This window comes from Pogonomyrmex barbatus, unplaced genomic scaffold (assembly GCF_055798465.1).
Source record: "Pogonomyrmex barbatus isolate J1 unplaced genomic scaffold, ASM5579846v1 scaffold15, whole genome shotgun sequence".
Taxonomy (NCBI): Eukaryota; Metazoa; Arthropoda; class Insecta; order Hymenoptera; family Formicidae; genus Pogonomyrmex; species Pogonomyrmex barbatus.
Window position 1 is genome coordinate 5,465,423 of NW_028297111.1, and position 11,565 is coordinate 5,476,987.

At 30.4% G+C, this 11,565-nt stretch overlaps 1 protein-coding gene and 1 pseudogene across 1 annotated transcript; both read right to left on the bottom strand.

The window, feature by feature from the left end:
• Window positions 1–1,594: 1,594 nt before the first annotated feature.
• Window positions 1,595–10,978, bottom strand: LOC105430805 (uncharacterized). Its single transcript, XM_089073697.1, has 10 exons — window positions 10,830–10,978; window positions 9,618–10,596; window positions 5,332–5,660; window positions 5,063–5,170; window positions 4,847–4,941; window positions 4,429–4,531; window positions 4,236–4,316; window positions 3,575–3,748; window positions 3,220–3,413; window positions 1,595–2,771 (listed from the first exon to the last, which is right to left on the bottom strand). The coding sequence occupies exons 3-10, from the start codon at window positions 5,579–5,581 to the stop codon at window positions 2,682–2,684; spliced, it is 1,095 nt and encodes a 364-aa protein (XP_088929823.1). The 5' UTR covers window positions 5,582–5,660; window positions 9,618–10,596; window positions 10,830–10,978; the 3' UTR covers window positions 1,595–2,681.
• LOC148937305 (uncharacterized) lies at window positions 7,026–7,794 on the bottom strand (annotated as a pseudogene).
• Window positions 10,979–11,565: the final 587 nt, after the last annotated feature.

Consider the following 11,565-nt stretch of genomic DNA (forward strand, 5'->3'; position numbering starts at 1 on the left):
GGTAAGAAATGTCGATTTATAGTTGTTATAAAGTCGACGTTAAGTCGACTGATATGGTTGACTTATAACCGACTATAGTTGGGACATTTGTCGACTATTAGTCAGCTATAAGTTGACATTTAGTCTAACTAAAATCGACTTCTTCTGCCGACTTATAGTCGACTAACAGTCGACTTTGTGCTGTTTGGAATGCGATATATAAAAGATTTTTTTGCATTAAAATCGAAGGTTTGAGTTCAGGTTATACGGGAAAATTATCTTATTATATATATAAAAAAAAAGTACCTATAAGTGATTGTTTCGTTCTTTGCCATCAGCCTAAGAATTTTTTCGTGAAAAGAGTAGAGCTTTTGTCGTATTTAAGTCCACTTAGAGTCGACATAGTTGACTAATAGTCAATTGTGCTCAGTCAATTTTCAGTCGACTTTCAAAAGTCGACTAATACTCAGCAAATAGTCGACTACTTGGACTTGAAATAGTGGACTGTTGAAAGTCGACTTTAAATCAACTGGAGATAGATAATCAACCGACATTTCATAATCGACTTTACGCCAATTAAGAAAAGTCGACTAAAAGTCAACAAACAGTCACTTATATGGGACTTTGTTATATGGGACTTAATCTTTATAGGATAAGAAATCACTATAATGACTTTAAAACAGTATCATTTTATAAAAAAATACAATTAATAAATTAATTAAAAATTAATTAATTAAAATAAATCTTAAGGAAAGATTTATTAGATTTAGAAAGATATTAGATTTTAAAAATAGATATATTAATAAAAAATTGATGAATTAATAAATTTAATTCGTCAAGATGAATTAAAAAACTTGTACAATGTTTTATCTAATTCTGAAGATCTAAACAATCATTGTGAAAAAAACAACAAAAATAAATCTGAGTTATGCAAATTTTTTTTTATATTCGAATTCGTGATAATTCTAATCTGAAGAATTTATTTGATTTCGCGCTTTTTCTGCACCTTGCACCTTTGTTCTTTCTCAATATCATGTGCATGAGGTGTCATGAAAAATGCGATTGCACCTGTAAATCGATCAGAGTTTATTACATTGGGTGTATCCAGAAGCACCATGCAGTGAGCGCTCAGTAACCGCTAACTACGCTCTCTAGATTTATACACTGGATGCGAGCGCTCGCTAAAGTCCCTTACAATGCGAGGGAATAGCGATAGGAATAGCAATAAGAATAATATAGAAATAAGCGATCACCTCGCACTGTACAATATCGTGAAAGAAATAAAAGCCAACTAATCAGATCACGTGTGAAGACCCAAACAGCACAAAACCGACTATTAGTCGACTATAAGTCGGCAGAAAAAGTCTAAAGTCGACTTTAAAATTAGATTGAATGTCGACTTATAGTCGACTAATAGTCGACAAATGTCCCGAATATAATCTATAAATCAGCCATATCAGTCAACTTAAAGTCGACTTTATGACAACTATAAGTCGACATATTTTGCTTGGTTATGGCGACGAGGTTGACTTTTGGCCGACAATAAGTCGACTTTCAGATTATTTAATATAGGTTATGATGATTACGTCGACTTTTAGTCGACAATAAATAGACATTCTTTACAAAGCTTTATTTATATTTATTTTCGTCTATTTAATATATATTTATTAACTATTAACATTAGAAATATAAACTTTTAAATAAAATTTATAATATGAAAAATACATTTTTATATATAAAAAAACCTATTTCTGTAGTATTTGCAATCTGTCACCAGATCGTCGCAACCACTCTTGCATACATCCCTCTACTTCAGTTACCGTGGTATTTGAATCTTTCTTTAAAACAATGGCTACAAACGAAGTAATAAAATAATCGATATAAATATAACTGCATTTCGATATACGTATCCTGAACTATATTTAAATATTTAAATATAGTTCAGGACACGTATATTATAGATTTTCAATACTGGCAGTGAATATCAGAATTCAGCTTATATACAAATATTTTTATTATTATATAAGTGTACAATGTGATTCGGAATAATCAGATATGTCACATAATCAGATATGTTTTGATTTAAATTTGAAACAAATTTCGATATAAAAATGTTGTACGATTATTTTTTTAATTATTATTTTAACGTTAACTAATTATGACACGAGTCCAGCAAATAGATACAAGCGATGCAACTTAATCAGATCGAATATGGAATTACAAGGAACGGTTGTTCTTTTTTTCTTGTGGAGGAAATTTTTAAGAAGCAAAAAAAATAAATCTCTTCAAGCACATCTCGGCCGAGGAAGTATCATAATTTATGAGAGGAATTTGGAAAAGTCTATGTAAACATAATTATTTAAAAAAAAACTACGTTTCTTCAGATTATGTTTTTGACAGAAACAGAACAAAGACATAGACAATGACAGATAGAAACAAAATGAGTGAGCGAATAAATGAGTAATCCAGCAAATTAATGATTGAGCGAATAAGCGAATGACAAAATGAACGAGTGTGAAAATGAGCGAATGAGCAAGTAAGAATATCTCTGTCTATCTTCTAGACGTGTCGTAATTTATTAACGTGATCCATTAATAATTAAAAAAGTAATCGTACGAAATTGATATACCAATTATTGTATCGGCTAATTTTGATTTTCTGAATGCTGATTTATTCTTTTTTTGTCCCGTCCATGAGTATGCCTATGCAAGTTCATATCCAAAAATTTGAAACATTATATTCCTTACAAGTTTTGGTACAGTTTCTCCACCCAATTGTGACATTTTTATCACCTGTAACAAATGTATATTTAAATGTTTTAAATGTGTATGTGCGCATTTATTATTCATTATTATTTATTGCATAATTTATTTAATTTATATATTTTTTAAATAATCTTGATACTTTTAATTATTTTTAATAAATTTTTACTATATGATTATTATATTAATAAAAACATAAATTTAATTACATTTTTATGATAATTACATTCATTTATTTAAGAATGGATATGTTCCTAATTGAAATTTTTGCTAAAACTGACGTATGACGTATATATACATACTTAAATTAATAATTAATAGTAATTATTATAATTAATAAAATATAATATTATTTTTATACATTTAGATGACTGAATATAATTTACTTAATTTTTATTAATGTAATTAATTAAAGCCATCAAGCCATAAAGTCACTGTTGCTGTAAGCCTTTTAATTTATAAAGAATAAAATACTTACAAATAGTCGTCGAACATTCGCATCTTCTAATCTATTGTTGAAATTATCTATTTGCTGTACTGTACTGAGAGGGAAATTCGGTAAAAGAGAGAAGTCGACTTGTATTTCATTTCCATTTTCTAGGAAATGAATAATTTTGTCCAGCTTATGCTCAATTGTCGCAAATTTTGTATAATATCCTCGACGACATTTTTCTGAACAATAAAAACAAGAAGCAAACAATTAAAAATAAGATAAAACTGAAAATGTACAATAGAAATTAATTATTGAAATTAATTTAATTATTGATTTTATTTAATTATTGAGTTTGTGATAATTAGATCTATTAGTAATCAATAAGTAAAACTAAACTTACTACAACAAACTGTGTGCTCCAACTCTATTGATTCCTTGTCGATATTATTTTCCTTATTTTCATTATTTTGTATAATATCAAACAATGGTTGATATACAAAATTTATTTTACTTGTAGATTTACTTGTAGGACGGAATGTTATATCTGATAATATTCTTGGCCGAGCTGAATCTCCTAAAAAATTGCAAGAAACATAGAGTGGGATCCGATAGCTCACATTGCTGATTGGTTAATTTAATATATTAAATTAATCAATCATATTATATATATATATATATATATATATATACAGGGTGTCCCATGATAAAACTACGAGCTGCATTGTAGGTAGAAGAGATCAAGGGGAAATATATTATTTTAATATATTTTGATATATATATATATACATATACATATACATATATATATATATTTTTGTGTGTGTGTGTGTGTGTGTGTGTGTGTGTGTGTGTGTGTGTGTGTGTGTGTGTGTGTGTGTGTGTGTATATCAAAATATATTATTTTAATAAATTAATGAGTAAGAGATTAATGAGTAATAGAAAAAGACAATATAAATAAATGTGTGCTATATGCGCATTATATATTTAGAAGACTCTCCCTAAATATGTTTATATTAACATTAGTCAATAAGTATATGGCATTACAGGAATGGAAAACTTACTTTCAAACATACCATGTAACGTCACTAAAGCTGTTTTATCTTTTTTTGGTTCAACTATGTCGTCAACTGCTTTCGGCATTTCTGAAAAACAGTATAAATAGAAATAAGATTTGTTATTTATAAATATTTACATTTATTACTAAATTTATATATTAATAGTAATATATATATATATAGTAATGATTTCAAATACCTCTTACAGTTCCTTGTTTTTCTTGTTTATCATCGAGCTTATTGTCTATCTTGTTTATCATCACTGGTTGTTGTGTTTCTGAAAAGCAAAATAAAAAATATGTCTTTATATTTAATTTTCTAAATAGATTTTTACATTTTTATTTCATAAAACAAAAAAGATATCTCTACATTTGCTTTTATATACAGTTATCATATTTTTTAATATTATCTTGCACAAAGTTATATTTTATCCTATAAGATATAATTCAAACTTTAAAGAAATTGAATAATATATCTTATTCAATTTCAAATGTTACATTTTTTTGTAAAAAGTCGAATAAGATAACATTTTTTTCAACAATCAAATATGTAAATATTAATTAATGTAATACCTGTATTATTGTATTTCAATCCATCACTTTTTACGATATCTGTTACAGGTTTATATTCCAAAATTCTATCTGTACATTTAACCAATCTTCAAAAATATTGTCCATATTTGCAGTAACCTCGTTATTTGGTTTTGTAGATGCTAAACACATAAATAAATAAATAAATAAATAAACATACACACACACGCGCGCGCGCATGAAATTGTATAATTTACAAAGAGTTAATATTATTTATATTCTATGCATACATTAATAACAAACCTGGTTTAGTTGACAATTTCTTATTCGATAGGCTCAGTGAATCTGATATATATTCACTTTCTAGTATATAATGTGATGACATGAAAAATCTCTTCTTTTTTGGTTCATCTATAAATTTTCAAAATTATTATAACAGGTTTATATTTTGATTGTAATATATAAAATTTATTATAGACTAGACATGCACACTAACGCGCTCACTATTCAGTTTTTCATCACTATATTTATTTTTTACAAAAACCAAACATATAATATAAATTATTATATACCATCGCTGCTCGATGTGTCGCCATAAAATTTTCGCGATTTTAGAAGTCTTTTTTTTGTTTCCTTTGTTTGTTCCTGTATAACAATATTGTCATCTGACACAGACATTTCGCTTACTGCTTTTTCAACAGCCCGTGCATTTGAATAATTTTCATAAGAACCAAAGCTCTTATTAAATTTAAATTCATCCCAATCATTACATGGCAACTGTTTCATATGAGCTTGAAAAAGCTGTTTAGTTTTTTTAAGCATTTTAAATGTAGACTGCCCAAAGTCTATCCATGTTTCTGGCTGTTATGCAATACGTATCATATAACAATACGTAAAACATCTGTAAAAATTTAAAAACATATATTAATATAAGTAATTATAAAATGACCAACAATGAAGAGCTTACAAAATATTGTATATATTATATGAAGATATGTCAAAAGACAGTACTAAATTTGTAGCATTGTTAATTTTATTAAGAAAATGTTACACTTAATATTTTTATTTATAAAGTACATAAAACAGAAAAATAAGTAATACGTACGAAATTGAAATCTCTATTGCTAAGCATATTATTCCACAATTGTTATTGTTGATAGGATTATTTTAATTGGATGAAGAATGTAATAATGGCATGCAACAGCAAGAAGTTGGGTATTCAAACGGAAGTTGAACAGCTTTATTAACGATTTCTGTAATTGGCCACATCTGTTCATCCGTTGATATGAAATTTTTAACCACATATGTCTATATGTTGTGAGTCACAAGGATAAAATGACAACAAATTTTAAAAACTTTTTTCCAATAATAACACCTATTCCCTCTTCGTTATAACAAATATGTTCAATTACGACAATTGTTTTGTCCTTGAGATAACAACAATTATTGGGTTTCTTATTTTCCAATTGAAAGTTGCTGAATTCAATGGTGCAATAAGCATTGATACAATTCATTGGAGGAAGTTTAAAACATTTGTTTTTCAATATAGGTATACTGCTTTTGTTATAATCCGATTGAAGAACTGCGTTGTAATTTTCAGAAATTCTATTATATAATTGCTGTAGTGGTTTTTCGGCTTTTCTCAGCATTTTTTTTATAGCCTGCATGTAATTTTCGAAAGGAAAAGCAGAAAAATCCAATCCAATGGTCCAAATATCAGTACATCTTCATTAATATGAATTAAATTATGCACATTATAAACGATAGTTTCTTCACCGTATAAATATTTAAATATATGTACAAATTCATTCAGTAAATCTTTGGTGTATTTATTGTTACGAAAACAATCTGTTGGATGACACAATATCCGTATTGCACAATTTATTGCATTGAAATGAAATAAGTTATCTTCAGGCATAATATTTATCAAGATAACAGGTCCAAGAAAGTACAGTAAAAATTCCCGCAACTCTGTCGCTTTCCAATATTTTAATTCGTCCAGAGAACGTGGTTTTCGAGCAAACTCCTTCGATACCCATTTCGACATTGTAATTAACTTTTCTGACAACTCTGCTATTTTTCGCCCACTTAATCTTGATGTTTGATATCCACTAGTCCATAATTGCAAGAGTTTTTTCATAACTCCTAAACACATCAAGTGTAATCTAAAGGAAACTGTGAAACCATTGGCAGTTGTATTGATTCGAAAGAAGATACACCAGTATCTCCTTTCTGTGATGTTCTTGTACTCTATTTTTGAAATTGTCATCAATTCAAAGAGGTGCACTGGATTTCAAAAATAACATGTGATGATTAGAATAAGTGCCTTCTTGCATACACTTTCTACATCCAAAGAATCCATTATGACCTTTTGTACAAGTTACGAATGCTCTTGCAGGATTATCGCAAATTACACTTCTAATTAATACAGTGTATCTTTTCTTGCCGAAAATAAATCCTTTATCTCGGAGAATCTTATATTCTTCACAGAAAGGTGTTAACAATTTATCTGGAGAAGATGGTTTCTTGTATCCATGATAAGCATTAATTACAAATGGTGAAAATCTTTTGTCACCATAAATTTTACCTAATATTGGCCAAATTTGACTTTTATTGCTTTTTGATATTGGAAGTCCATCGATATTTAAGTCAATCAAAATCACATTATTGCTGATTATAAATTTTTTGCGTATCAATTATTCAATTAATGCTTCTTCTAGACCGTAATGAAAAAAGCTTTCATTATCTTCTGATACCTGTACGATATTATTTCTCGGCGTATTTAACAGCGTTCTTGTATCCTTAGGCAGATCAGTATGACCACATGAATGCAATTTATTCAATAATTCTGATAAAGCAGTGTTAGTAATGTTATGTTTAAGTTTCCAAAAATGTAACCTATTTGAAAGATGTTGATTTTCATGAGTCTGTCCTCTAGTATTGTCTTTACTTTGCGGTTCAACAATAACGTGAATATCAGAATTAGATATAGTTGAATTTGGGTCGATAGAAAGTACATTTAAATCATTGTCTGAATTTCAATCAGATAAAGCACACTGTTTTTTAGGTACAGTATCTGCTAGCGACTGACTTCTATCAGCTAGCGACTGTAAATTGACTTTGACTATAGGTTTGTATACAATTGGTTGTCGTTCCTTTTTTTCGTACGCTTCAAGACGTCGATTTTGTTGCCGTAAAGATAACTGTCGAAAATTTTTCGGCATCTGTTAATACATTATTATAGAATAGTGTTATATATTTATTTATGTATTATTATATACAGAATTGGGAGGTCACACGTTACTTAAAATAAATGTCCCAATAGTTGAGCATGTTTTTAGTATATGAACATTGCAATAAATATTTATAATTATTAAGCTATATATATTATATATTAGTCTATATATATTCTATTTTATATTATATATACAAAATATATTAATATTTAAAACTTGCATTTTTCAATATTTATTAAAAAAATTATCTTCAAACATTGGAAGAAAAAAAATTTATAAGCTTGAAAAAATTATTTTTATAATGACTGTCTACTTATATCTATTTTCTTAATGATCTAGCTAAGACATGCCATTTACTACTTAAGAGTATATTTTCTATATAAATTATGCTTTTATAAAAAAATAAAAGCTATTTCAACTCATAAAAACATCTATTATTAAAGTAAACTCTTTCTTTTATTAAATAAAGTTATGTAAAAATAATAAATTTAGTATATATTTACTAGTATTCAAAAATTCAATGTAGTAACTTCAATTAATATTTTATGATTAATAGCGAATTCGATTAGGCGCATTATTGTGCATTATTGTGCGGTCTAATCAAATTCATTACAAGTTTTATTACTTTGTAACGGCAGGGCCGTTACGAGAACACATACATATATACATATACACACATATACATATACATAATATATACAAATATTGGGCTCACTATCCTGCACTACCCATCCCGCTTGCACGTACACCACTCGCGCTATCGCATTCGCTTGCCTGTAGGGCGCACGCGCCGTCTCGCTCACATTATCTCGCTCGCGGTGCCCCCACGCGATATCGACTCCCCGCCATCGGACCGACGGCGCGCAGTGGGGAACGCCGGCCGAGTATATAAGCCGGCCGGCCGAGACATCGAGACCAGATCCTATCCTGCGATCCGACTCCTGATACCGACCTAACCAGTACCTACTACCTCTCGGAGCCAAGGTTTCGCTTGGCTCTGCCGGGTTTCACCGACTTTCTCTGCCTTCGGGCTGAGGTTTCACTCAGCTCTGTCGGGTTTCACCGACTCCTGTCACCGCTCCACGGGCTGAGGTTTCACTCAGCTCTGTCGGGTTTCGCCGACTCCTGTCACCGCTCCACGGGCTGAGGTTTCACTCAGCTCTGTCGGGTTTCACCGACTCCTGTCACCGCTCCACGGGCTGAGGTTTCACTCAGCTCTGTCGGGTTTCGCCGACTCCTGTCACCGCTCCACGGGCTGAGGTTTCACTCAGCTCTGTCGGGTTTCACCGACTCCTGTCACCGCTCCACGGGCTGAGGTTTCGCCGGTTTCCGTTGCGAAGGCAGGGCTCGACGTGGCACTCGACCCTGCCCGCAATACCTAACCGTCCTGCCTGACATTAGTTCGTAACATTGTTCGTGCATGCGATAGAGATTAAGGCCGCTAGTTATAAGTTAGTAATCCTAAGATCCCTAGTGGTAACCGCGCCGTGTAAATAGACCGTTATCGACCGCACACCGCACCCGTCCTGCGCATCTCATCGCTTTACGCCAACCGGTTGCGTCTCCGCTTTGCTACCAGCGACACTGCGACATCATCCGGCTCTGCACTACTCTATATCTACCTTTCCACCAATAAGCGATCTTTTCGCCGCCACTTGTGTCGCGTACGCTTGAGTCTCCCCTCCTCTCGAATCCGGACACCGACGAGCCGATCCGAGCGTCGAGCGAGGTGACCGCGTCACAACTTCGTTATGTTGTCAAGATTTTTCGATTAGATTATACAAATTAGATTGTAGTGTTTTATAATTAATTTAATATTCTGGTAAACAATTTACGAATAGAAATTAATATCAAAGAATATAAGAAAACAAAATCTTAGTATAGCCTCTGATTTAAGGGGATGCTAAACTGACGAGCGAACTCCGATGAAAACGTTCACACATATGCACATCTACACATACATAGATACATTTATGTATACATACATACACTTATACATACATTTCTGTACACACATGATATACATATGAACGAATTTTTGTATAATCTTCCTATTCGTAATAAGTGTCTAAGCCTAATTCTAAGAACTCAATATTGCTTCTTCATGTAACCTTCTAGTCTAGCAATATCAGTTTTGTAGATACAGGCTGTAAAGGTTTCACATAAAGCAAATATTTGCGCGACTTGACAGCTTTGGATGCCATTTAAAGTACCTAATGATAAAAAAGATCTAAATTATAAAAGTTTTTCTCGTTTCTGATATAAAATCCACCAGACAAACACATATTAATGCATAAACTTTAATTCTGGAGAAGCATTTCCAAATCTATAAGATTAATAAAAAATGGGAGCGATACAAAAATTATTGCATTCTGTCGGTAATACAGACAAGTTTAGCATCCCCTTAAGAAGTAATGACATATTATCAGGATCAGATAGTTATGTATCCAGACATTAATCTCAAAACATTATTAAATGAATATTCATGGTAAAACGTTTATAAAGAAAAAAAATGTTCGAGCAAATATTTCATGATAAAAAGAACTTATCTTTGGACAGAGAAGAACAAAGGGGCAGCAAAGAAAGTCACAATCCTTCGATCTAAAAAAGATAATAAAAAAGTTAACAAAAAAATAATAAAAGAGATAATACTCTTTTGTTAATAATATTGCTTCTACAATTTTTATAGCATAACCTCAAATTTTGAAAGGCATTAATTTTTTAAGAAACTAGCAAACATCCGGAAAAATATTTTTAAAATTGTAGTTTTAGTAACATTTTAATAAATTTATTTTATAATTTCTATTAATTATATCAATAAAAAAGAGGATTACCTTGGATTTTATATCGCTGATCACATCGAGTATTGCGTTGCCATATAACCTAATGCCAGATAGAAATCGAACAAACTCAACTAAAAAAGAATTACACTAGGGCTTCATGGTGCGTTCAACTTAACGCTTGCAATATTAACTTAGCGTCAGATATAAATATCAAATTAGAATTCTTATAATTTAATAACACATCTGTATAATTAAGAATGATAAATAATATAATAATAATTATATTATTATCGATAATTTGACAATATTAGTCGACTAAAAGTCTAACATAAAAAGTCGACTTTAATATCCTTGGAAATAGTTGACTTTAAGTCGACTTATTGTAAGACAAGTAAAGTTGACACAAATTATTACAGAAATAGTCGGCTAAATGTCGACTTTACAAGTCGACTTCAAGGCGACTAAAAAAAGTTGACAATTAGTCGACAAACAGTCATTTGTGCTGTATGGGGAGTCTATTCTTTCGTCTTTCAGGTAAACGTAACCTAAAAACGTCAAAAGGACAAAGTTTACTATGATGAAATGATTTATGATATTATATCAAAATCATCTTATTTTTGACCAACTTTTTCAGCAGATTTTTGTCGACAAATTTTGATAAGTTTCATAATATTTGAACTGAAATATTACAGAAAAATTTCTGAAACGTATTCATATACATTATTTTACATATTATATTTTCACGCAAATTATGTTTAGGTAAGATGGAAGATGATTTGATATATTA